The sequence below is a fragment of the Balaenoptera ricei genome, chromosome 8, assembly GCF_028023285.1.
Source record: "Balaenoptera ricei isolate mBalRic1 chromosome 8, mBalRic1.hap2, whole genome shotgun sequence".
NCBI classification, from domain to species: Eukaryota; Metazoa; Chordata; class Mammalia; order Artiodactyla; family Balaenopteridae; genus Balaenoptera; species Balaenoptera ricei.
Window position 1 is genome coordinate 109830050 of NC_082646.1, and position 26765 is coordinate 109856814.

The following is a 26765-nucleotide window of genomic DNA, read 5'->3' on the forward strand; positions in this document are numbered from 1 at the left end:
CCGGGCCCGGCCGGGAGCACCGCCCCTCGCGGCAGCCGGAACTCGGCGGCTCGGGACCTCAGCTGCTCCGGGCCCAGGCCGGACTGCGGCCATGGCCTCGGCGGCTGTGGAGAGCTTCGTGACCAAGCAGTTGGGCCTGCTGGAGCTCGAGAGGGACGCGGAGGTCGAGGAGCGCAGGTATGGCCGCCGGCCCGGGCCTCGGGGTCTGTCCGGCGGTTCCCCCAGGCCCCCCTACTCTCCCAGCTCAGACCCTGGGCGGACCTCCCTCCTGGGGGATCGGCCTGACCAGCCTCGGGGTCGGGATTTGCCCTCCTGACTCCTCGAGTCCGGATCGCGGCTGTGAAGGGGCTCGGCCTCCCCCAGAGATAGAAGCCTCTTCACCCCCCGGGGCAGCCCGTTCCGTTTGGGGGACCCTTAGGAAGGGTCTGTTCTCCCCCTGAAGTCCCCCCTGAACTTTGCCTCGTAGGTCCTGCCTCTCTCCCCAGTTCCATCCCCAAAGTGTTCTCAGCCCTCTTCCGTCATCGTTCCCTCTGTCAGTGTTTGCGCCTGTTCCGTGCCAGGCCCCGAGTGAGACAGAGTCACTGATGGTCCCCTGGCGGCTGGGTTTGAGCGGAAGGGGCAGGTGGGAGCGGAAACAGTTCCCTTCCAGCGTGACAGGTGCTGACCCGTGTGTGCAAGCAAAGTGCTGTGGGAGCAGGAGGGTGGACAGCTGACCCTGGGGAGCCTTAGGTTGAGGCTGGCTTCGTGGAGGAGGTGGTGCCTGAGCACAGCTTGCAGAAAAATAGGGGTTCAGGTGGATGCGGGGGAGGATATTCCTGGAAGAGATGTGGGGAGGAAGGGCAGCCCTGCAGGCGAGGGTGGAGCCCTGAGAAAGCCGGGCTTGTTTTCGTAGGGCTGAAACTTTGAGAGATGACACTGAGGGCTGTAAAAGCACCCCACATACATCAATCCCTTTAAACCTCACGTCAGCTCTGCGGAGTTGGTTACTGTAATTCTCGTTTTATGTCTAAGGAGGCTGAGACAGAGGTTAAGTCACGTGCTCCAGGTAACACAGGTCAAGCCAGGATTTGAGTTCAGGCAGGCTGATCCCAGAGTTTGCACTCAACCGTTGTGCTGCCCAAGTGGAGAGGAATTGTTTTAGAGGTTTTTGATCGTGATGGTTAAGAGCGTTTGCAGTCCTGTCGACCTCAGTGGGATCCCAGCTCCATGATTTATGGCTGGGTGACTTTGCAGCCTTAGTTACCTCATCTGTAAAATGAGATCATTCTCACAGCAAACCAGTGAGGTGGGAACACAATGATCTCTTAAGTCAAGTGATCAGCACGGTTCAGAGTACAGAGTAAGCACCCATGGGAAGATAGGCGGGGGCCAGATTGGGAAGGGCCTTGTGGAGAAGATTGTATTATATTCTTGTGCAGAGGATGGGCCTCGGCGCAGTTAAGCAGGTCAGGGAGGTGAATAGATTTTCATCTTAGGGGGATCTGTTGGATGTTGCTGCTGGGATTGGCTGGGGAGAACCCAGAGGTAAGGAAGTTAGGAAGCTCAGTTTAGTCCAGAGACGGCCAGTGATGTGGGCTTGAACCAAAGCTGTGGCGGTGAGGAGGAGGCAGGGGTGGATTCTGGGTACAAATGGGAGGGGCCTGGTGGGACTCATTGACACACAGGACCCAGGACAGAAGGTGAAGATGAGCGAAGGTTCTGTCTTGGGAAACTGGGAGGAGGGCACAGACCGCGTTGGGGCTATGGTGGGGGGCAGGTTTGAGAGGGGGCAGGTTTAGAGTTTCCCTGGTCACCCTTAGTGCCTGTGCAGAGATCGCCATCTGTTCTTCCTGCACGGTTGGAAGTAAAAACTGGTAAAATGCAAATACTGAAGTCTCAACATTGGGTGTCTCCCAGGTCCTGGCAGGAAAATGTCTCTCTGAAAGAACTCCAGAGCCGAGGCGTCTGCTTGCTGAAGCTGCAGGTATCCAGCCAGCGGACCGGGATGTACGGACGGTTGCTGGTCACCTTTGAGCCCAGGAGATGCATATCTGCAGCTGTGCTTCCCAGTAACAGCTTTACTTCCGGTCTGTGCATTTTTCTCATAGGTGGACGTTGAGTATTGCTGTCTGCAGGTGTGGGTTGTAAAGACCAGGTCACATACGACCAGTTGGGGAATAAAGCATTGTAATGGAAAACTCTCACTTAGGAATTCAGCAATTATGAGGCTTTTTGGTAGTTTAGATCAGCGCTGTCCAGACTGGCAGCCACCAGCCACGTGGGGTTATTGAACACTCGAAATACGGCTAGTGGTTGCTGCTCGTGTAAAATACACATGAGATTTTGAAGATTTAGTACAAAAAATTTAGAATATCGAGTAATTTCTTTGAATACTGATTATGTCTTGAAATGATAATATTTTTCATATATTGGGTTAAGTAAAACATGATTAAATTTACCTGTTTCTTTTGGTTTTTTAGTATGGCTACTAGAAAATGTAAAATTACACATGACTCTCACACGTCTCTTGAATAGCTCTGGTCCAGATGGTTCAACGTGTGTAGTTGTGTATTCCCAGACCTTCCCTGTGCCAAGGATACTTTGGCTAAACTTGTGGCAGCTCTGCTGGAAAGGAGGGGCAGTTAGAAGAAGCTTCGTAAGCTCACACCTGGGATGCTTGTTTTATTTATTTTTTATTTTTATTTTTTCCTTTGGCCACGCCGCACAGCATGTGGGATCTTAGTTCCCTGACCAGGGATCGAACCTGTGCCCCCTGCAGTGGAAACGCGGAGTCCTAACCACTGGACCACCAGGGAAATCCCTGGGACGCTTGTTTTTGATCAGACCTGGAGACTGGGGGAGAGCAATTCTGCCGAACGCTGTACTTCCACTAGAAAAGTCTCTCTGCCTTGTTTGGTGGTGACAGAGTTTGCTGGTTTCACATTTCGATTTTCTAGACTCTTGCCCCACAGTCGTTGGAATACGGACGGGCTGGGTTTGGAGACAGATAGGAGGAGGGGAAGCTGCTGGTTTGGAGTCAGATCTTACACTTTGCTGTTAAGTGGCCGAGAGTCAGTCACGTGTCCTCTGAAGAACAGAACCAAGGGGATTACAGTTGAGCTTTCGGCCTCGCCATCAGGATGAGTGGGTGGGACTGAATGTACGTGCAGGGCGTTTGTAAGCTCTGAAAACCAAAGGAATAATATGTGTTCAGTTAGTGAGTGTTGTGGAGTGAACGACCTGAGAGGTTGATGAGTAGCTGATAAACAGGAAGCCAGCTGCTGATGTGAAAAAGTACGGAGCTGAAAACCTGACGTGTTGCCTCAGCTCCTGATCAGACGTAGGTGGGGTTGTTAGTTTCTCGTCTCCTGAAGAGCAGTTTTAAGGCTCTGTAGCTGAGAGATGTGAATTCTGCAATGTGGGACCCTACTCAGGGCGGCCGGTGGGGAAGTCACAGTCGGGACGGGGTCGCCTGCGCTCAGCCTCAGGAGGCCCCCGTGTGCAGAACCGGACCTCGGGCCCAGGGGCGCTGCTGCCACCTGCTCTTCGTCTTTAAAAATTGGGGCGGGAGACAGAACAGATTCAAGGTGCAGATGAAACTCATTGGCTGGAAGGAAAGCAGCTAGGACTCAGAATACGCCTCATGCCTGGCTGACGTCTGGCACGTACTCTGACTCGGAGTAAATGGCGTGTGAGTGTGTGGGTGGCCCTGGCTGCATCTCAGCGCGGATCCTTGTTTGGTCAGAACTGTCTGTGTTCGAGTGACAGAAACCCCGAGCCATGTGGGCTGGAGCAGGAGGGGGCCGCATGGGTTGTGATAGCTGGAAGGCGGCTGCAGGGCTCAGAGGAGGTCACCTGGGCTCAGTTCCGCTCCGCGTCTCGGCTCCGCCCTCTCCTGGGTCGGCTTCCTTCTCAGGCGCCAAGTGGTAGCAGCTGCAGCCCTCACAGCCTCTCCCGTTGCTGGTCCAGCTGGGAAGGGTGAGGGCCTCCTTGCAGCCGTCCACCCGAAAGTCTCACCACGTCTCAGGGGCTCTGATTTGGTCCCTTGTCCATCCCCGAGCCAGTCGCTAGCCAGGGGGCACGCGAAGCCCTGATTGGCTTGGGTGTGGGTCGTGTGCTCCGTCCCGGCATCAGGGGGAGCCTCTCAGACTCGCCTGGTGATGGTGCATCACCAAACAGCTGTCGCAGGAGTGGGGCGGCCCAGCTGAGCGGGCAGCAAACCGCACTGTCCCTCCTCCATCAGTGTTCCCTTTCCACCTGGAATGTTCTCCCCCAGGTGAGCCCGTGGCCCCCACTCTTTCCATGGCCCACCTTGCTTCCGGGTCACCCCTCAGAGAGGCCCTTCCCACACACTCTGCAATGGCACCCTCGTCCCTCTCCACCCTCTGCTGCACTTCATCTTTTTTCTCTCTTTTTTTTTTTTTAATTAATTAATTAATTAATTTATTTTGGCTGTGTTGGGTCTTCGTTTCTGTGCGAGGGCTTTCTCTAGTTGTGGCAAGCGGGGGCCACTCTTCATCGCGGTGCACGGGCCTCTCACTATCGCGGCCTCTCTTGTTGCGGAGCACAGGCTCCAGACGCGCAGGCTCAGCAGTTGTGGCTCACGGGCCTAGTTGCTCCGCGGCATGTGGGATCTTCCCGGACCAGGGCTCGAACCCCTGTCCCCTGCATTGGCAGGCGGATTCTCAACCACTGCGCCACCAGGGAAGCCCCTTTCTCTTTTTTAATACATTTATTTATTTTATTTGTTTTTGGCTGCATTGGGTCTCCGTTGCTGCGCACAGGCTTTCTCTAGTTGTGGCGAGCGGGGGCTACTCTTCATCGCGGTGCACGTGCTTCGCATTGCGGTGGCTTCTCTTGTTGTGGAGCACGAGCTCTAGGCGCGCGGGCTTCAGTAGTTGTGGCACGCAGGCTCAGTAGTTGTGGCTCGTGGGCTCTAGAGCGCAGACTCAGTAGTTGTGGTGCACGGGCTTAGTTGCTATGCGGCATGTGGGATCTTCCTGGACCAGGGCTCGAACCCGTGTCCCCTGCATTGGCAGGTGGATTCTTAACCACTGTGCCACCAGGTAAGTCCCTGCACTTCATCTTAACTAAAGCCCTTGGCTCTGACCCCTGGTAGGTTTTTGTATTTGTGCCTCTCCTCCCTAACGTGAGCTCAGGGACCGTGTTTTATTCCTAATATAGACCAGCACCCAGAACAGTGCTGGGCACAGAGGAAGACGTTAAATATTTTATTGACTGTCATGTTTGTTTTAAACAGTTCATTGAGCTGCAGTAAATTTTCACATATGATGTTAGTTAAAAGTATTTTTTTTACTGACTTCATTTCTAATGAAAGTAACAGATACAATGTTTGAAATATGCTGGAATTTGTCATATGAAGTAATTCACGTTTAACTTTGTTCAGCGTTTATGTAACTGGTCTTTGCTTCTGTAGGTGACATAGTGGGTCTGTATGAGGAAGACAGTCAGCTGGCCACTGGGATCCTGACCCGGATCACCCAGAAATTGGTTACCGTGGCCTTTGACGAGTCCCATGATTTCCAGTTGAGTTTGGACCAAGAGCATTCCTACAGGCTGTTAAAACTTGCCAATGACATCACTTATAAGCGACTGAAAAAGTAAGTATATGTGACTGGAGGTCACATGTGACATTTTCCTTAAACACACCTCACTTCTGCTGGGCAGAAGAGGGCAGGCACAGCCAGTCTGGGGTGGGTCGCGTGCCCCTCATGGGAGACGGCGGGTGGCAGCGTTGCGTGGGGCCTCGGGTGCTGGGTTAATTGCTGGTTTTCACTAAGCCCCTAATTTTCATTTTCTCCTTTGTCAGAACTCTGATTACCCTAAAGAAGTATCATTCTGGCCCCGCGTCCTCGCTCACAGAGGTCCTCTTCGGCGGATCAGACCCCAGCCCTGCCAGTGAGATACGTAAGAGCTTGTAGTTTTCCTTTCCTGGTTGAAATCACCATGGACAGGATCTCGAACAGTGAGACCCTGGGCCATTTTAGCAAGAGTTTGAGAATGTACAGTGAGAAGAAATCTACCTTAGTGTCTTTTTATAAGTTTCTTTGTGTGACTTGCTAGAACTAAGTCTCTTTCCTGTACACGGTGTCAAAGAAGTAGCTCATTCCATTTTTTTTTTATGATGTTCTTTCTAACATATCTAAATATTGAATATTTTTGTTTTGAAATGCGAGGGTATTTCTTCTAGCTCAGTGCCCTGTGAGAACAGAGGATGGCTGATCATGCTTCATGCTCGATAGCATTTTTTTATAGTTTGAAAAGTCTCAGTTCTAAGTGCATTTGATTATTTTCTCAGTATCCTTTAAATTGAAGACAGTTTACTTCTAATTGTAAGAGTGCCGTGTATTAGTCATAGAACGTTTGGAAATAAAGAAGCATATAAACAAGGGAAAGAAATCACTCGAAAACCTGCCACTTAGGCTGAGCCTCACTGATACGTGTGTGTATTCTCCTAGTTGTTTTTCCACCTTCACATAGAATAGTTTGACTTACATACAGACACATGCATGTGCACGTGTACACACACACTTACACACACACACAGACACCCCACTGTTCTCACGGTGGTCTGTGCAATTTCTCATCTCCTTCAGTGTCTTGGAGAAGCTCATTTTGAGAGGAGTTTATCACCTCATCAAGCAGCTGTCTGTCATTGAACCACTCTGTAGATGTTGGACTTGGCCAGTTTTTACAGTATAGCTTCAGTCGTTCTCACACAACTACCACCCCACACCCTTTTCCTGTCAAGCCGGTGCTCATACCCTGGCGGTGTGTTGGCTCTAAGCTCAGGGCTGCTTTGTACCTTCTCAGATTCCAAAAGCACTCAACATTTCAATACGATTTTATTTCTGCCGACTGTTTACCGAGAGGCTACTGTGAGCTGGGACGGGAACTAGCACGGTATTTGCTGTGTTTCAAGGAACCCGATGCGCCCTGGTTGTAGCCAGCGTCCAGGGGAGGAGGGGACACGCAGGAGCTCTGGGTCGGATGCTCCGTTGCTCTGTCTCCGTCTTACCTCCGGGTCGGCACCCTGTGCCCGTGGGGGTCAGCGCGCGCGTCTCTGCTGCGGGCACCGCGGGGCGGAGGCTGCGGGTGCGAGGCGGGATGCAGCGGCACCTGCTCTCCGAGCGCGGCGCTTACGAAGCAGGTCGTCAGAACCGGCCGTGGAAGGTTCAGAACAGAGACATGGTCCTGGATCTGCTCATAATTCTTTTTGTTGTTTGTTTTCATCGTTTTATGGGCGTTTAAAAAGGGACACTATGGTAGAAGTGAATCTGTTCCCAGAAACATTTACTTTGCAAGAAGCTGTTATTCTGGAGTATGAGTTGGCAGACTTTTTCAATAAAGGGACAGATGGTAAACATTGTAGGCTGTGCCGGCCGGCGCGGCGGCAAGCTGCTGGGGACAGTGTCCCAGGGACCCCTGACTCACCGAGCAGGTGGCCGGCTGGGCTTGGCCTGCGGGCCACAGTCTGCAGATTCCTGGTCCAGGAAAACAAAGCAGGTTGATTTTGCGATGACTGGCTGACCCCTGGGGAGGGCCGGCTTTCTCCCCGTTACAGCCCGTATTTCTGTCGGCACACGCGGGGTCAGGGGTGGGGAGCGCCGGGTGACGGGGAGCTGGAGCCTCACTGTCGCTTGTTCCGCAGCCCCCCTGACCTTCTACAACGCCACTCTGGACGCCTCCCAGCAGGAAGCGGTCTGGTTCGCGCTGTCCCAGAAGGAACTTGCCATCATCCATGGGCCTCCCGGCACCGGGAAGACCACCACTGTGGTTGAAATCATTCTCCAAGCTGTGAAACAGGGCTCAAAGGTGGGCAGTGGGCACCGTGTCCCCGCCGGCACCCCTCACTCCGGTCTGCCGCGCTCGCAGGTGCCCAGCAGGGCCCCAGCCTGGGCTCCGGGGGACTCGGTGGGCAATGCTCCTGAGTGTTTACTGACCGAGCACTGGGCTGGGTCCTTTTCAGTCTCTGACAGTGCCTGGGGTGTGGGGCCGTGCTTGGGACCGTTGGTCTGGGGTGGTGACGTCTGGGCTACTGTCGACCAGGCCACGGGCCAGGAGCCGTCCACTCAGCACCCATGCGCTGTGCTCAGGCCCCTGCTGGGCACGCCGGGCGTGCAGGTGACCAGGGACAGTCTGTGCCATTCAGGAGAAGACCCTGCAGCCAGTTGCCCGAGACAGAAGTGTCTCGGTTAATCAGGTGGTCTGGTGAATTGGGCAGAGTGCAGGTTACCGGTTTCCGAGATGTGGAATGTGATATTGTGTGTTATTGTTCGCTTAGATTTTTAATGGTTGAGAAAGGATCTTTCATCCTCATCTGTATCAACACAAGTCAGCGTGGATTCTGAGCACATGGAGAGCTTTTTAGAAAACCTTTCTGAGTCATAAACGTTGGATAAGGATAAGAATTAGAGCAATATGGTCCACGTTTGTAGGTTGACATTTCCTGGGTGCTTCTTATGAACGAGGCACCTTTCTCAGTCTTTCCAGTGTTCGCCCCTTTAATCCTCACAGAAGCCCCGGGCATGGGGACTCTGTGGTCTCGGGCCCCATCCCTCCACAGTGGGTGGCAGAGCCAGGACTCAGACTCGGGCGGCACTCTCCCCAGAGCCCCTGCTCCTGCAGGGAGATGCATGTTGGTTACGAGGCCACGTCCAATGGTTTCCTGCAAATGATTGTCTTGGCAAGACGTTTACCAAGAAAAGCTGGTGAAAGATGACTTACTGGCAGGGAGCAGATTTGATGGTTTAATTGGGTGCCTCTGTTTCAGGAAACAGTGAAACAGGAGACACCTGTGTGCACGCTTCGGTGCAAACCGCCTTTGGCCACCTGGATGGGGTGGGGACTCTCCTCTCCGCCTCCCCTTCCTGCTCCGCCCCCTCCTAAGAGCCAGACTGCAGTTCTGGAAGCAAGATTGAGCCCGTTCAGAAAGGTTTTTCGTCATTCCGCTTTGTCAGATGATAAAGTGACTTGATGGGTGATGAGACGGCTGTCCCGGCCCTGATCATCTCAGGGCACTTTGAGGCCTTTCCTTCCAGGTGCCGGGCACCCTTTCTGGTCCTTTGGAGCCTACCAGGTTCTTAAGACCCGAGGTCTAGTATCCAGATGTTGTGTCGGTTTGCAGTAACACATGTCCTGCAGACTGTCTGCATCCGTCCTTACAGCCGGACGTTTACACTGTAACGTTACTGGTTGCTCACGTTCCACCCTCCTCTCTTTAACTTTCGGACTTTCCATTTGCTTAATGTAAACTTAAGTGATTTCGTTAGAAAAGAAACCACCAAGCCCGAGTTTGCGCTGTGCTTCCCCAGGTCCTGTGCTGCGCCCCCTCTAACATCGCCGTGGACAACCTAGTGGAGCAGCTGGCCCAGTGGAAGCAGAGGCTCCTGCGCCTCGGGCACCCCGCACGGCTCCTGGAGTCCGTGCAGCAGCACTCCCTGGACGCGGTCTTGGCGCGGGGTGACGGCACCCGGATTGTGGCTGACGTCAGGAGGGACATCGACCAGGTCTTGGTGAGCAGCTCTCAGCCGGTGTCCGCCCTGCGTGTGGTGTCATGATGTGCCGTCTTTGCCGGCAGTGCGCTGTATCCTCTTCCTGCTTTTCTCTGGCCTTTGCCGATTCATGTACTTATCGCGAACGTTGGGACCGCCCATTTTTGGTAGAGACCTGTGCTCAGCACTGAACAGGGACTCACCTGTCTTCAAGATAGTTTCATGAAGAGGCGAGCAATCGTCTTGCAGAAAATATTCCTCTTAAGGGTTCCCTGTGTCTGGCATGTTGGCTGGATGATATCGAGCAGCAGAAAAAAAAGCCTGAAAATAAAAATTCAGAAAATATGCGTCCTCCCTAAATTTCTAGTCCGTTAATATAAAACATGGTGTGACCCTTGTGAACGAGAGCTAGGTAGGTGATAGGTCAGTTTGAGATGGAGTTTTCTCGTGCAGTTCAGAACTTTCGAGCTCTTTGGTTCTCTAGTTTACACGTCCGCCCCCAGTTCCCTTAATCGCGTGTCCTGCCCTGTATTTGCTCACCGCCAGCCCGTCTCACTGCCTCACATTTCTCTCCTCGTGTCTGGTCTGGGGCTGGTGCGAAGACTCAGCCTTCCCCACGGACCTGTGGAATAGTGGGAAGCCCAGGGGCGGAGACCAGGACACATGCATGTTACTCAAGGTTAAAGGCGCTGTAGGAATTTGCAGTGATGTGATTCGCGCCGTCACACAGGTGGATGATTTCATTTTCTTTTTTTTATAAATCTATTTATTTATTTATTTTTGGCTGTGTCAGGTCTTCGTTGCTGTGCGCAGGCTTTCTCTAGTTGCGGCAAGCGGGGGCTACTCTTCGTTGCGGTGCATGGGCTCCTCATTGCGGTGGCTTCTCTCGTTGCGGAGCACGGGCTCTAGGCGCGCGGGCTTCAGTAGTTGTGGCTCGCGGGCTCAGTAGTTGTGGCTCACAGGCTCTAGAGTGCGGGCTTCTGTAGTTGTGGCGCATGGGCTTAGTTGCTCCGCGGCATGTGGGATCTTCCCGGACCAGGGCTCGAAGCCGTGTCCCCTGCATTGGCAGGCGGATTCTTAACCACTGCGCCACCAGGGAAGCCCGATTTCATTTTCTTGTTCCTTTTTAAATCCATGCTTTTTGGGACCTCCCTGGTGGCGCAGTGGTTAAGAATCCGCCTGCCAATGCAGGGGACATGGGTTCGAGCCCTGGTCCGGGAAGATCCCACATGCCGCAGAGCAACTAAGCCTGTGGGCCACAGCTACTGAGGCCACTGTCTAGAGCCCGCGAGCCACAACTACTGAAGTCCGTGAGCGACAACTCTTGAAGCCCATGTGCCACAACTACTGAAGCCTGCACGCCTAGAGCCCGTGCTCCACGAGAGAAGCCACCGCAATGAGAAGCCCGCGCACCGCAACAAAGAGTAGCCCCCACTCGCCGCAACTAGAGAAAGCCCGCAAGCAGCAACGAAGACCCAATGCAGCCAAAAAAAAAAAATCCATGCTTTTCAGAGTTTTCTTCTCTGTAAGTTAGACCTCCCTCCTGTCATTTCGGCTAAAACCCCTTCTCCAAAGCAGAAATCACAGATAAGGAAGGGGTTACATGTCTTTTGCGTATGAAAGTAAGTCAGGGTCTAGGTAGACATTTTGGGGGCTGAAGAAAATATTTTACTCTCTTGACAAATGTGGAATAGTGAGAGAAACTCAGCTTCTCTCTGTATAAACTACTAAAACCCAAATCCTGGCACGAGCAGGTGCTTTTTCTTCCCCAGGCGTATGTCTGATGACTGTGCAGGGCAGGGCTGGGCTCCCACCCCTGGGCTCGGCTGAGCTTACGGTTCTTGGAGGACCTACACTCTCCCTTCCTCCCTCTCCCTGTGGAGGTGACAGTGGCTCTAAGGCCAGTCAGGATGTCACCTGTGTGGATCTGTTGCTCCTTCAAGAAAGACTTTTGAGTTTTTAGCGCCTTTGAAGGGACTTACGGAAGTGGACCAATTGATGATAAATAAAAGCATTTTGTGAATTAAAAGGAGCTAAAAATAAGTGCAAAGTCGAGCCAGAATTATGATGTTTTCTTTGCTTTTCTTTACAGGCAAAAAGCAAGAAGACCCAGGATAAGAGAGAGAAAAGTAATTTTCGAAATGAAATCACGCTGTTAAGGAAGGAGCTGAAGGAGAGAGAGGAAGCAGCCATGCTGGAGAGCCTGGTGGCGGCCAACGTGGTCCTCGCGACAAACACAGGTGAGGGCACGGGCCTCCACCCCATGTGGCCTCGAAGAGGGCTGGGAGTATGCCCTCTTCCTTGGTTTTCTGGAAGAGTTTGGTAGAATTGTCTTTAAAATTGGGTAGAATACACCAATTCCAGCCCTTCGGGGCTTGGAGTTTTCTCTGTAGGGAGGTTTCTTCTTTTTTTTTTGGCCACACTGCACACTGGTGGGATTTTAGTTCCCCAACCAGGGATTGAACCCGGGCCACGGCAGTGGAAGTGCTGAGTCCTAACCACTGAACTGCCAGGGAACTCCCTGTAGGGAGGTTTTTAACTGCAAATTCAACTTCTTTAATTGATATAGGATATTCAGGGTGTCTCTTCTTGAGTGAGCTTGTGTCTTTCAAGGAATTTGCCCATTTAATCTAAGTTGTTCAATTCCTAGGCATAAAGTTGTTCATAATAACCCCTTATCATTTAAAAGTCTATAGCATCAGTAACAATGTCACCTATTTTGTTCCTGATGTTGGTAATTTGTATCCTCTCTTTTTTCCCTGATCTTCTGGCAAGGGGGTTATTAATTTATTGATCACCTCAAAGCACCGGCTTTTGGTATCACCAGTTTTCTCTGTTATTTTTCTGTTTTCTGTTTCATTGATCTCGGCATTGGTTCCTCTGTTATTTCCCTCTTCCCGCTCACGTGGGTCTAGTTTGCTCTTCAATTTCTATTTTCTTCAGCTGGAAGCAGAGGTCATTGATTTGTATTGATTTGAGACCTGTTGTCTTTTATACTATACGCACTTAGTGTTATAAATGTTTCCCCATGTACTGTTTTCACGACATCCCATAAATTCAGATGTATTGTGTTTTCATTTTCATTCATTGTGAAATACTGTCTCATTTCTCTTTTAATTTCTGTTTTTGACACGTGATGATTTAGAAGTGTGTCATTTTCTTTCCAAATATTTGGAGGTTTTCCAGATAGCTTCCTATCATTGATTTCTAATTTAATTCCATGTGGACAGAGGACATACTATGTACGACTTGGATCGTTTCATTGAGACTTATCTTATGGTCCAGAATGTGGTCTCTGTGAATGTTCCACATACCCTGGAAAAGAATGGGCTGTCTGGTTTGGTTGAAGTGTTTTTTAATGGTTGATAACTGTCGTTCAAGTCTGTATCTTACTGATTTTCTGTCTATGTGTCCTATCACCGAGCGAGGGGTGTTGAAATCATCCGTAACTACACATTCGTTTATTTCTCCTTGGAGTTCTGTCAATGTTTGCCCTATGTCCTTTGTAGCTCTTTTACTAGGGGCGTAAATGTCATGTTTTCTTTATTAATTAACCAATTTATCATTATGAAATGACCTTCTTTATCCCTAGTATGTTCTTTTTTTGAAATCTACTTTGGTATAAAGATAGCCACTTCAGCTGGAGACCACATTTAGCTGCTTTAGGCCTTTCTAACATGGCCACTTGGTTCTTAAAAGCCAGCAAGTGAGAGAGTCTGGTAGCAAGATGGGTTATAGTCTTCTGTAATGCTACCGTGACGTGACACCCCATCACCTTTGCTGTATTCCTTTGGCTAGAAGCAAGGCACGGGTCTGGCCCACACTTAAGGGGAGGGTATTACACGGAGTGTGAATACCGGGAGGCCAGGGTCAAGGAGGGGGTTGCCTTGGGGTCTGTCTGACACAGCCTCTCGTGGGGGCTACTCTAAGGGACAGAGTCCAGGTTCTGATTGACTTTGTAATTATTGTTTCGCCCAGTTGCCTTTTAAATCAGATAGGACAAAAACAGAATTACAAAAATGCTTTCATACTGTCTTTTGTTCTTACCTATGTAGTTGCCTTTATTGGTGCTCTTTGCTTCTTTGTGTGGATTTGAGGTACTGTCTAGGGTTCTTCATGTCACCCTGAAGGGGACTCCCTTTAGTATTTCTTGAAGGGCAGGTCTCAGCTTCTCTTTACCTGGGAATATCTTTTTTCTTCTCTGTTTTTGAGTGACTGTTTTAAGAGGTAGAGTTCTTGGTTGACAGCCTTTTCCTTTTAGTTGTTTGAATGTGTCACCCCCTGCCTCTCGGCCTCTATGGTTTCTGCTGAGAAGGCAGAGTTAGTCTTACTGAGGACCCCTTGTATGTGACAGGTTGTTTCTCTCCTGCTGTTCCTTCTTTGTCTTTCAGCAGCTTGACTGTGGTAAAAGTCTCGGTGTGCTCCCTTTGGGTTAACCACGTGGAGTTTGTTGAGTCCCCTAGATGTGTGCCTTGTTTTTCATCAGATTTGGGAAGTTTTCAGCCATTATTTTTTCCAATATTCTTTTGGCCCCTTTCTTGCTCTCCTTTCCTTCTAGGGCTCCTATTATGCATACGTTGGTGTACTTGACGGTCTTCAAGGTGCTGGTCATGGAATTCATTCTTTATTCTTTCTGTTCCTCAGACTGAATAATTCAGTTGGCCTGTTTCCTGATTCTTCTGCCTTTTCAGATCTGCTGTTTAGCCCTTCCAGTGAATAACAGTTACTGTACTTTTCAACTGCAGACTTTTTTTTTTTTTAAATAATTTCTGTGTCTTTATCGATAGTCTCTATTTGGCGGGACGTCATTCTCAGACATCCCTCGCCTTCACCTCCTGTGGGCGCAGAGCCCCAAGGTGAGCCAGAGGTGAGTGCGTAGGGCCTCCTCTGGTCTTTCCCGAGTGTGCACACAGCCCTTAACACGAGTGTGGCTTCTCGATTCCCGGCCACGTGTCGGAGCTTTCAAAGCCCACGGACGTCTCACTCCCCAGGTTTTCCTTCAAAGCTCTGGTCATCCTGCTTTGCGCCAGCTGTTATCCACGGCCTCTGAGAGCACTCGTGTGCAATGGTGGCCTCTGGTTGTTTCCCACTGACACCCCCTGGGGAAGGGCTGTTTGCACAGGGCGAGCTCCAAGTCAGGTCAGAAAAAGACAGTCTTGCGAGTGGGACCTTCCAGGGAACCAGCAGCACGTCTGACAGTGACAGTTCTCTGGGGGTGGGGCTTCGAAGGAGTTCTGTCCCCAGTGGGGCAGGCTGCTGCTTTTCACTGTGACTGCAGGCCATTGGTTTCAGGGCCAGCACAGAGCTGGGAGCGGTGCCTGTGCACAGGAATGCCACAGAGCCCGCTCTTCTTGCCCAGAGTTAGTCAGTTTTCAGAGCAGACACTCCTGGATTGCTGTAAGCTTTGGATTGATTGCTGGAGTTCTGAAACAGTCGCTTCTGACAGCTTTGCCAGTGTTCTCGTTGCTTTAGCGGTGGAGGGAGTTTCCAGAGGCCCTTAGTCAGCCGATTCTGCTCACATTCTTCTCTGACTGACTTTAATGCAGCACCCGCTGGAAAGCACAGCCGCCCCTCCGTGCAAGGTCAGCATGTGGCCTTTTAGGTCCCTCCTGCTTAGACTGGGGAACGGGAGTGAGATTCCTAGAAGCGCTTCCCTTTGCAACGTGAAATCACAGCCATAATCCAGGCACAGCTCTTAGCTATCCAAAGCCCCGTCCCAATTCTGCCTTCTCTGCAGACAGACTCCCTAACCGTCTCTGAAAAGTCGGGCTCAGGAAATTTATCAAGATGTAGGTCTTAGTCATAAGATAATATACATCTTAACGTAATTAACCTAGGGGAAAAGGGCAAGAACTCACATTTGTAGCATTTGTTAAAGCCTATCATCTTGTGGCAGGCACTTGATATATATTATTTAATATGTGTGCTACGTGTTTATATATGTATTTGGACAACCGATATGTGTTACTTGACACATCCGTGCTCTGTTAGTATGTGGTATGTGTAACGGTCTGTGAGATGCAGGTGTTGTCCACGTCTGTAGATGAGGAGCTGGGGTCGGGTGGCTTGCCCAAGGCCTCGCCGCTGTTTGTGAGCGTGGGCATGGGCCCCGGGTCTCGCCCGCACTGGACCTTGTTCCACTGTTTGGCTCTGGGTTCCACGGAGGAGGCACTGGTGCGGTGGTTCTGTGTTGCTGGTACTTGGGGGTTTTTCCCTGGGTGAACGCCCAGCAGTTCATCGTTCTGTGTGTTCAAGAGAACACCTAAGAAGAGAATTAACTAAATTCTAAATTCAGAAAATGATACAGAAATAATATTTAGAATTAAGACAGCCTTCCAAGGATTTGGGGTCCCAGCCCCAAAGGGCTGATTGATTTTGGTGAATGGAACGTTGGAGTGGCCCATGGCCAGGGGCGCACTGCTTCACACTTACACGTGGAGTGGGCTGGAACCGTGAGCTCCGGAACGTCCTTCCCAGGTTTTATTCCCAGGTGCAAGCATATTACACGAGCCTTAATACAAGACTAGATGATGAAACGGTGGCTTGTTGGTGGCTCTTTTGGGGTGACTGCAGCTAGGATGACACAGCCGGTGCATCCTGTAAAGGCTTACGGTTCTGATTTCGACCAGGTGCCTCTTCGGACGGTCCCCTGAAGCTGCTGCCAGACGGCCACTTCGACATGGTGGTCATTGACGAGTGTGCCCAGGCCCTGGAGGCCAGCTGCTGGATCCCCCTGCTGAAGGCCAGGAAATGCGTCCTGGCCGGAGACCACAAACAGCTGCCCCCCACCATCATCTCTCACAAGTAAGGCCCCTCCGCCCCTCAGCTGCCACCCCCTTGTCTATCCCTCGAAGCCCAGCCCAGAAGCCCCGGGCTCACCCGGAGGCCCTGGAGGTGCTGGGAAGCCTGGCCGATGTGCTGACTTAAGGATGTGCGGTGGGCAGGTGGCGCCCTGGGCACCTGAGCCCCCACTTCGGCGGAGGGAAAAGCCTGGGGTCCTCCTGATCGGAGGCGTGGTTTCAGTTACACCGCACAGAGGAAGTAGGGTCTCAAGATGTATGACTCACAGATGCCAGAAGAGGGGACGCGGCCAGTGGGGGAGGGGCAGCCGTCCAGCCCAGGTCACTAGAGAGCGGCTGGCAGACCTGTCGTTTATAAGCTGGTGGGGGCCGAGGCCACTGGCTTTTCCCGGGCTTCGCTGTCAGGGGTGGTTGTAAAAGGCGCCCCGGGCGAAGCAGAGCGGGAGCGGGAGCCCTGAGCTCGGGTCCTTCCCGGGCGTGCGGGCTCTGGCACGAGCGGGATGGTCACGCTGTGAGGCCGCCCGGGCAGCAGCTCCGACAGCAGCGGGGTTTCTCATCCCGCCGGGGGTGCCGTCCTCCGTGCGCTCCTGCACTCGCTCGTTTACACGGCAGCTCGGTCAGACGTGTGCTCCCTGAGGTCGCGGGTCGAGTGGTGTCCATCCTTGCGGCCCCAGAACCGGGCGCGTGCTCAGTCCCTGCCTGTCGAGTTGACGTCCTCTAACGGGGCGGCAGGTGGAGGTGCGCGTTCGCGCGGGGGTCCCGGGGGAGAGCTGGTCCCCTGGGTGGCTGCGTGACTGACTCTGGCTGATTGGCCCTCATCTGCAGGCACGTCCTTCCACTGAGGGCGCGAGGGGTGGCTCAGGGGACCGCGCTCCTGCCGCTGTAGAGACGCAGCAGTCAGTCCCTGGTGGTGTGACTGCTTCCTGGGTGCCTGCTGCCGCCACCGGGCCTCTTCACCCCGTCCGCAGACCCCCCAGGGCTCCGGCCACGCTGGCCCCTCCGTCCCTCCTCCCCGGGTGTCAGGGGTCCCGCCCGCCCTTCATTCACTTCTCTGTCATCCCCGTCGACGGCTCGCTCGCCTGGCTTTCTCAGCACTCGGCACTCCTGGCGGTGGTGTGCGTCGGTCCATCGTTTACTTCCCAGCGGGAGTGTGAGGCCTGTGAGGCCTGGGGACAAGGCCTGGCCCTTGGTGTCCCTGAGCAAACTGGCCTCTTCCGGGCCAGCTCCCACGCCCAGGTCCAGGGGCGGCTCCCGGAGGCTGAGGCCCCCGCGAGATCAGGAGGAGATCTCGGCCCTCTCCCTGCTGTTGCTGTTGTAGACGAGGGTCTCCTCCAGTCCGTGCGAGGGAGGCCGTCGGTGGAGCTCGCAGGAGGGGGGTGGGGACCCCGGAGCTGAGGAGTGTGCAGGTCAGGGTCCCCCGGGAAGGGGCGTCCGGCCGGGGGCTTCAGAGTGAGGGCGCAGAGTGTGGGGTGAATAAAGTGGGAGACGTGGTTTGGAAGATGGTCCTGGTGGGAGCGGGCGTGCGTGTGGGGACGGGCTCGGACGCTCTCCAGAAGCGGGGCCTCGGGGGTGTCGATTCAGTGGCTGGTTCCGGAGGAGGCCCGGGGGGTCCTGGGAAGCGGGTCTCTGGGTGGACGGTGTGCCCTCGGGGAGGGGGCACCGTATGGTGTCTGTGGAGAAAGTAGGGTGATTTGGGGGGAAATCTGTCTGGGGGGTCGTGCTGGGTGTTTCTGGGTTTGTGGTTGGGGCTGGTAGTCACGTCACCCCTCCTGTCCTTGGCGCTGCTTTTAGTAGGTACCTTTATCAGACAGCATCAACTGCAGAGGTGTGGTCAGTCGCGGAGGGAGGACGGATGCCTGGAGTCACCCTGGGCACGCTCCCTCGGTGGTTAGGGGAGGCTTGGAGCCCGGCGGCCTGGCCGGGTCCTGGCTCTGCGGCTCACTGGCTGGGCGGCCTCGGGCTGGTCTCGCTCTCCTCGTGTGGAACAGGGGAAGCGTACCAGTAACCGGCTCAGGCTTTGTGAGGATGAGGCGAGTTAATCGGTGTAAAGTGTCGAGAGCGGTGTCTGGTGCGTGGGAAGCACCCAGCAGCCGTCAGCTACTCCTCTTGTTAGTAGTGGACTCCTCACGGCCGGAGTGTGTTGGAATTTTTAAAAGCTTGTCTGTGTTAGTTCCCTTTAGCTGCTGTAACAAATTACCACGAACTCAAGCAACAGGGGTTTATTAGCTTACAGTTCTGGAGGTCCAAAATCAGTCACTGTGGCTTGAGATCAAGGTGTGGGCGGGGCTGGTTCCTTCTGGAGGCTCCGGGCAGAATCGGTGCCTTTGCCTCTCCCAGCTTCTGGAGCCACCTGCCTTCCTTACCTTGTGACCCCGCCTCCGTCTTCAAAGCCGGCTCTGCAGCATCTTCACGGCTTTCTTGTCACATCGCCTTCTCTGATGCTGACCCTCTGCCTCCCTCTTAGAAGGCCCCTGTGATGGCGTGGGCCCTCCCGGATGACCCGGGATCCTCTCCCATCTCTGCTCCTCCCCTTTGTCACCGAGGTCACATGCTTGCAGGTCCCAGGATTAGGATGTGGGCACCTCTGAGGGGCCGCACCCTTAGTTCTAGGTCAGAAGTGGGGCGTGGGTTGCGTGCTGAGGTTTGAGGACTGCTTTCCTCCCCGGCCCCTGGTTTCGGTGGGACTCAGGACTCAGGCCCTCCCTCCTTGTTCTCCCCTTGGGGCAGGGCCGCACAGGCGGGGCTGTCGCTGAGCCTGATGGAGCGGCTGGCGGAAGGGCATGGCGCCAGGTCGGTACGGATGCTGGACGTGCAGTACCGCATGCACCAGGCCATCGCGCGCTGGGCCTCGGAGGCCCTGTACCAGGGACAGCTCACGACCCACCCTTCCGTGGCCGGGCACCTCCTGCGGTGAGTGACTCCGCTCGCTACACCCCCGTCCCCTGTGTCACCTGAACCACGTTCCATGAAGATCTGAGAGTGAAAGTGGCCTCTGAGACTGGATTTCTGCATTTCGCCCTGGAGAGCTGGGTCGGGCTCATGCAGTCTGAGGTCCCTCGCTCTCTGCACCGTCCGCTGTCCTGTCGGGGCAGGGGGGCGGGCTGGGGGAGAAGGGCAGCGGGGCTCCTGTTTCTGGGACCCCAGCGCCGCTCTGTCGCCGGGGCCTCGTGTGTTCAGTCTCACCTGTGTGCAGGGACCTCCCGGGGGTGGCTGCCACGGAGGAGACGGGTGTCCCGCTGCTGCTGGTGGACACGGCCGGCTGCGGGCTGTTTGAGCTGGAGGACGAGGATGAGCAATCGAAAGGGAACCCCGGTGAGCCCGCCTGCAAAGCGCCAGCCTTTCTGATTAAAAAGACCCCGAGCTGCGCTTTGAAAACAGAAGCCCCTCTCAGTTGCCCACGTCACAGAGGAGCCGGGCGAAGGGAGGGGGAGGAGGTGAGGGCACGTTGCTCGCTGGGGAGGTGGTCCTGAGCCAGACGCCCTGGGAGGTGGAGTTCTCGACGGGCGGACGGCCCCGAGTCAAGGGATTAGGTGGGCCCAGGTCGCGTCCTGTGTCCTCGTTCAGAACCGAGTGGCCCGGCGCCGCCTGGCTTGGCCTTGGGACGCGACCCTGGCTCACTCACAGGGCTGCCAGTCAGTGGAACGCACAGCCGTTCTTCCGCTGCAAGAGGAGGCTCCCGTCAGCTGCGGGTCCTGTGCTGTTTGCCGGGCCTGGTGGCCCCTCTGCCCCAGGGTGTTGGCTCGCAGGAGTCAGGCCCAGTGTGAGAGCAGCCTGTCGGCACAGACGGAAAAGCGCTTAAAAAACAGGTGTGCAAGGCGTGCCCCGCCTCGTGCTGAAGTCGCCCATTTCCCTCCAGGTGAAGTGCGCCTCGTCAGCCTGCACGTCCAGGCGCTGGTGGACGCCGGTGTCCAGGCCGGCGACATCGCCATCATCACGCCATACAACCTGCAGGTGTGGGGCTCCGCTGTCTCTGTGTGTGTCGGGCAACTCGCCGCCCCAGAGGGGCCAGAGGGAGAGGGCGATTTATGGGCTCTTGGGACGAAAGCTCCAGGGTGGAACTGACCACATCCTGACTGGATCCAGGGCTCAAATGACCTCAGCAATGGCCTCCGTCCACCTGTCCGTGTTTTCCCCCTGCCATGCCGTCCCCTGCCCCATCCTGGGCTCTCGCCTGGTTAGCTGTGTCGGCTGCATTTTCAGGCCTGCCCTCGGGGGCCAGGCAGCCTCAGCCCGACGTCGTCCTTCCAAGGTGGTCCCGGGGGCCGCCTGTCTCCTTATGGCACTTCCCACGGGAGTCTCAGCTTTGAGTCTTATTGGTCCGGCTCAGGTTGTCCCGTCCCTGAGCCGCTGGCCATGGCCGGATGCTGGGTCCTTGCCCCTCCCGGGGTCGGCCTTCCGGCTCATGGGACACCACGGGGCTGGCGCGGCTCCGGAGGCTGCCCGAAGGAAGGTCGGGGGCGCGGCTGTCGCCTGGAGAAGGCCGTGGGTCGGGACCAGCAGACACAACAGACGTCTGCTGCCTTCTCTTGGGCTTTTTTGCCGTTTCCCCTCTCAGTGCCTCTGTGCTCGTGAAGCAAAGCCTGCCTGCTTTGGTAGGAAAGACGTACCTGCTTCAAAGCATTGTGAGGCCCGCAGATCAGTTGCCGTCCCGGTTTGGAGGCGTCACACGTGGGGATGTCTGAGCCAAGCGAGATGGTGGCACGCACGTCAGCGCTGGGGTGTGGGTCACAGCTGCCACGTTTGTGTGCTGTCTTATCTGTTGTGCGCACGCCCGCGGGAAGAGCGGTTCTCGGAAGCCTTCTCCCCGAGGCTCCTGCGGGGCCTCCCTGGGGCCTGGCAGCTCTGCAGGGCCAGGCCTCCGCCGGGCTGAACGGCAGCGTGTCCAGGCCGCCCCGACCTGGGCTGTGATGTGTGGCCTCGCTTGGTGTTTCAGGTGGACCTGCTCAGAGAGAGCCTCACGCACAGGCACCCGGAGCTCGAGATTAAGTCCGTTGACGGCTTCCAGGGCCGAGAGAAGGAGGCTGTGATCCTGTCCTTCGTCAGATCCAACAGGAAAGGTGCGGAGCTGGGAATTCCCTGGTGGTCCAATGGTTAGGACTCGGCGCTTTCACTGCCCAGGGCCCAGGGTCGATCCCTGGTCGGGGAACTAGGGTCCCACAAGCCGAGCGGGGTGGCTGGGGAGGCCGGGACGCTGCTGCAGAGGGGGGTCCCGAGAGCCCAGAGCTTGTCTCCTGGCCTGCAGGCCAGTTTAGCCTCCGGGCATGGCTTCTGCGGCCAGGGCTTGTGGATGTTCCATCTGGTAAGAAAATTGTACCCAGAAACAGTTGTTAGTTAACGGGCTCTGTGAGTCGTTTCCAGTACGAGGTTGGCAGCAGATAAGAGGGGGGGATAAGCTGAGGCGGGGGAAGAACACACTGGAATGTCCCTGGCGCTTTCCCTCGTGTGTCGGCCGCAGCTGCAGCCCTGGGCTGTGTCCTGGGTCTGGGCTTAGGGAGAGGACTTTGTACCGACTTGGGAATGAGCGGCAGTCTGGTAGCAGCCAAAGCCCCAGGTGGGACCTCAGGACCGTCCTAGATGGCGGCTGGGGGCCGAGGGGTGGGTGCTGAGCGACGGGGCCCCTGGCTGCGGGGGTGGACGGAGCCACGTGGTTCTTCTCGGGTGATGGTCGCTGATGGGGGGAGGCCTGCCTTCCTAACCCTTAGTCTCTGCTCCCCGCGCCCCCCGGCTCGTGTGCAGGTGAGGTTGGCTTCCTTGCCGAGAACCGGCGCATCAATGTGGCCGTCACCCGCGCCCGGCGCCACGTGGCCATCGTCTGCGATTCCCACACCGTCAACAGCCACGCCTTCCTGAAGACCCTGGTGGACTACTTCACGGAGCACGGGGAGGTGCGCACAGCCTTTGAGTACCTCGACGACATCGTCCCTGAGAACTACTCCCGTGAAGGTGCCCAGGGCCCTGGCCAGGCCGGCGCGAAGCCCCGCGGCTCTGCCGCGACGGCCAGGAGGGCTCCCGGGAGCAGGCGGCCCACGGGGGCCGCGCTGGGTCGGAAGAAGCCAGGCACGGCGCCTTTGTCCTCCGAGGCCCAGCCTCAGCCCAGCCTCAACGGAGGCGGCCGGGAGGGAGCCAGGAGCAGAGAAGGCGCAGAGCAATTCAGGGCCGTGATAATGGAGTTCGTGGCCAGTGAGAAGACACAGCTAGAGTTCCCTGCCTCCCTGGATTCGCAACACAGGATGTGGGTCCATCAGATCGCGGAAGAGTATGGGCTGAGGCACGAAAGTGCCGGGGAGGGGAAGGAACGGTTCATCACCGTGAGCAAGAGGGTCCCACCGGCCCCTGCGGCTCCAGCACCCCCGGCAGGGCCTGGCAGCAAAGCCCCTCTGTGTCCAGAGCCCCCCAGCCCTGTGCAGACAGAGCCCCCCATCGGGGAGCAGAGCAGCCAGGGCCAGCCGGACCTGAAGGCGCTGCACCTGGAGAGACTGCAGAGGGCGGGGAGCCAGCAGGAGCCGCGGGCCACGGGCTCCGGGCCGCGGAAGTTAGCAGAAAAGAAAAAGAAGAAAGAAGCAGAAGGTAAGCTGGTTGACTCGCGAGAACATGGGTGTGGTGTCCCCTTTACTGGGGAGTTTGCCCCACCGCAGACCCACCTGCCACCCTCGAAAGAATCAAGACCCCTTCCCGGTGGTGCCCCTGCCCTGATCCTGCACTTTGTGCCGGGTTTCAGTCGGTGTGGTCTGAGTTCCCTGAGGGCCGTGCTAGTCACAGTGGCCTCTGTGTGCCCGGGGCCTCGCCTAGGGCCCGGCAGGTAGGGAGCCCTCAGAGCTTCTACTGCAGGTGAAGGGCCCGGAGGAGCAGCCGGCGTGGGCCCGGGGCCCCTGGGAACGGAGGAGCAGCCGCAGCGCCCTGCCGCGGCCACGGCGCTCCTTCCACGGGCTCGCGGGGTCCCAGGCAGGGCCGCGCACTCCGCTGTCGCATCCCGGGCTGTGCTGGCCCTCTGCTGGGGCGCCCGGGGCCTGTTTACTCTGCACCCCCGTCCCGTACTGAGATTGAAGGTCCAGGGTCTGGATTTTCTGGAGACGCCTCGGTGAGCTCTGTTACAGCCGCTTCCCTCTTGGCAAGACCGCGAAGCCGGTCCCGTTCCCCGTATCCCTTGATGCCTGTATGCAAAGCTGCACGAGCATAATTCTCAGCTTTCAAAGCCAGCCTTCCTGCGTCTGAGGGTCCGTCTGAACTCGCTCCATGACATTTAGTGAGCGACCTCTGTGTGCCAACCTTTGTGCTAGTGAGCAAGACGGACGCCACCTCCGCCCTGTGGGAGCTGACACTCTGATGCGGGAAGGAGATGCTTCACTCCTGTTTAAACCCCACTGAGAACATGTAACTGCCATGGAGGACGGGGGCCAGGAAGGCATGACCAGAGGACCTGGCCTTCCTTCCAGAGGAAGGTGTGGGGCGTGGCCACTGGAGGACCGAGCGCCCTGTGGAGACATCACCCCATTTCGGGGGTGCTGGCACTGCTCGGGGTTTGAACTGCTTGAACGCTTCTTCAAGCAGCCAGAATTATGGTGTAATTTCAGAATTACGACCATATTATAATTGTGTCTCTTTTCCTCTTCTGAGTGTTTTCCTACAACTTTAAAAGATTTTCACACACCTGGTTACGAACGTTAAGGTTTTGTTAACCCTGGCCGGTGAACGTGCAGTAGTTCATCTGACCATTACCCTGGAGGCATGGTAGTTTGGGTTTTTTTTGTACTTAACGAGGTAAGGAACATTCTCACATTTAAATGCTTTTCTGGATTTAAGAGGATGAACTTTGTGCAGGCCTGCTTCCTGCACTGCCAGCCCTTTCTGGAAACTCATGCCTTCACTGCCTGGTGTGACTGGTCGTCGGTTCGGTGAGGGACCCAGCTCGATGGTGCGTCTGCTCACTCGCTGTGGCCCCGAAAGCAGGAGGCCGGGTGCAGCTGCTCGATGGGGCAGCCGTGGGCCCAGCGGGAGAGTTCTGGTCCGACTTCTTTCTCCTTGCCTGTTTGGGTGACGCCTTTCTCCCCTCACAGGACCCATGACCATAGATCTGCCCGCCGGGGAGGACTTTGACGCCCTCGTCTCGGCTGCCATCAAGGCTGACAACACTTGCGGCCTCGCCAAGTGCACAGCCAGCGTCGTAACCCTGGGCCAGCTCTGTCTGCACTGCGGCCGCCGTTACTGCCTCAGCCACCACCTGCCCGAGGTACGCGGGCCCTCGGGCTCGGGCAGTGGGGAGGGCGGCAGGGCTTTGTCTCCAGGGCGCAGATCCTGGGTGTATGCACCCCATACAGACTGTGGGCCTGTATGTGTGTGTGTCACCCACATACTGTGGGCCTGTGTGTGTGTGTGTGTGACCCACATACAAACTGTGGGCCTGTGTGTGTGTGTGTCACCCACATACAGACTGTGTGCCTGTGTGTGTGTGTGTGTCACCCACATACAAACTGTGGGTCTGTGCGTGTGTGTCACCCACATACAGACTGTGGGCCTGTACGTGTGTGTCATCCACATACAAATTGTGGGCCTCTGTGTGTGTGTGTGACCCACATATAAACTTCGGACCTGTGTGTGTGTGTCACCCACATACAAACTGTGGGCCTGTGCCTGTGTGTGTCACCCACATAACAAATTGTGGGCCTGTGCGTGTGTGTGACCCACATATAAACTTTGGACCTGTGCGCGGGGGTGTGTCACCCACATACAAACTGTGGGTCTGTGCGTGTGTCACCGCCAAGCAGATAGATATCACCCTGCCAGGGAGGTGTGGGAGCCGGCACTGCACTGGCATCTGCTCAGAGGAGGGTCTGGGCAGGGCTGCAGGAAGGGTTTTGGGCTCTAGCTGCCAGCCCTGCCAGGGTGTGGACCCTGCCCGCCCCCCACCCCCGGGAGCCCGTAGGTGAGGGTCCATGTGCGGGAAGGATAGGGAGCCCCTCCGAGGTTGGTGCTGGGGCTTCATGACCCCCCGAGCTCTGCGATGGCAGAACTGGGGGCCTCTTCCCCCACGCCCGGCGCAGCACCGCCTCTTGTTCCCCCAGATCCACGGCTGCGGGGAGAGGGCTCGCGCCCATGCGCGGCAGAGGATTAGCCGGGAAGGGGTCCTCTACGCCGGCAGCGGGACCAAGGACAGGTCCCTGGACCCTGCCAAGAGGGCGCAGCTGCAGAGGAGGCTGGACGAGAAGCTGGACCAGCTGACCGGCCGGCGGAGGGGCAAGAGGAAGGAGACGGGGAAGTGAGGCCGGGAACCCCACCGCCTGCACCGCCTCTGTGTCTGAAGCTGTGGCCGCCGGTGAGCGGGGCTGCCCCCAGCGTCTTTCCGTCCCCGGCGGCAGGCAGCTCCTGGCGACAGTGCTGCAGGCAGAGCCACGCCGTCTCCCCGGTGACGGGTGAGGGGGCTGCGGGAGCCCCGGGTGGTTAGCTGCTCTGACGCGGTGGGTCGCGGTGGAGAGGCCGGGGGCACAGCTAGGGCCAGTGGCCGCTTCTCAGGGCTGCTGTAGGGAAGGCCCTGGAGTGCTGCGTCCCCTTCCTCACTCCCGGCCCAGGCCATTCCCCGAGATCCCGCCCTCGGAATCACGGGCTGCTGCTTCCGGCGTCGGGAAGGTTCTGTTCCCTCGGACACCTGCCTGGGCTTCAAACTCCATAAAAGTGATGTCCCCGCCGTCCAGGGCTGGCCAGCGTTCAGCCCGTCAGGTGAGAGAGGGCGCACAGGTGATGTCTCGGAGCTGGCACTTCTCCTGCGTGCCCGCATGCACGACTCGCCCCTCGTTGGGGCTGTGACTCACCGAGGCCGTCTTCTGTCTGTCCCCTCGTGGCTGCGGTGGCCCCAGCCTGACCTGACAGCTCTGGCCGTTCTGCTGCTGTGCAGGCCCTCGGTCAGGCCCAGGTGTGGTTCACGAAGGCTCCCTGGCCGGCGCCTGCCCGTCCTCGGCGCCGTTCCCGGTGATGGTCTTGGGAAAGAGCCACCCCAGAGCGCCGGCGCTGCTGACCCCTGCAGACCCAGAGCCTCCGGAGGTGTCCTCCCGGGTCCCTCGTTGAAGAGAACCCCAGGTGGATGTATTCTTTTATCCGCAGAGTTTTATGTGTTTCAAAGGGATATAAGTGATTTAAAAACTAAATAAAAATATGTGCACGCGGTCCACAGTATGTGTGTTATGTGTCTCCGATGGTCGTTCTTCCCCTCTTTGCTCAAAGCGTCACTTTCCGAAGTGGTTGAGAACCGGTGAGCGCAGGACACTCGGGGCCTTGCGGGGGAGGTGGGCGCCGGCCACGCGGGGCAGCTCTTGTCCTGGGGACAAACGACAAGGGGGAGAAAACGTACCTGTTCTGCTTGATTTTCTACCAACTGGAACGAAAGTTTCAAGTTGGCAGGTGTAGCACTGTGAACTGGAGAGGAAAACACAGGGTCCGGCTCGAAGGAAGGACAGCGCTGAGGATGGCGCTTTGCCTAGAG

General features: G+C 56.1%; 1 protein-coding gene across 2 annotated transcripts; it reads left to right on the top strand.

Moving 5' to 3' along the window:
* Positions 1-12: 12 nt before the first annotated feature.
* Positions 13-26455, top strand: IGHMBP2 (immunoglobulin mu DNA binding protein 2). 2 transcript variants are annotated; one of them, XR_009504741.1, is made up of 16 exons: positions 13-177; positions 1897-2066; positions 5417-5600; positions 5810-5907; positions 7652-7815; positions 9315-9515; positions 11587-11734; positions 16124-16298; positions 19022-19204; positions 19488-19606; positions 20151-20245; positions 21228-21351; positions 22031-22861; positions 24349-24521; positions 25354-26005; positions 26181-26455. XR_009504741.1 is itself a non-coding variant. In XM_059932250.1 (15 exons), exons 1-15 carry the CDS (start codon positions 92-94, stop codon positions 25549-25551), a joined length of 2949 nt encoding a protein of 982 aa, XP_059788233.1. In that variant the 5' UTR covers positions 13-91; the 3' UTR covers positions 25552-26455. The 2 variants fall into 2 exon arrangements, 1 of the variants encoding a protein (XP_059788233.1); XM_059932250.1 differs by having other exon boundaries at positions 25354-26455.
* The last annotated feature ends 310 nt before the right edge of the window (positions 26456-26765 follow it).

What these genes read in the sequence shown, in the direction of transcription:
- IGHMBP2 (XM_059932250.1), top strand. Translation starts at nt 92, where the DNA reads ATGGCCTCGGCGGCTGTGGAGAGCTTCGTGACCAAGCAGTTGGGCCTG. An exon ending in CAGTAACAGCTTTACTTCCG is followed by an intron (nt 2,067 to 5,416) that starts GTCTGTGCATTT and finishes TTGCTTCTGTAG; the next exon opens with GTGACATAGTGGGTCTGTAT. An exon ending in AAAGAAGAAAGAAGCAGAAG is followed by an intron (nt 22,862 to 24,348) that starts GTAAGCTGGTTG and finishes CTCCCCTCACAG; the next exon opens with GACCCATGACCATAGATCTG.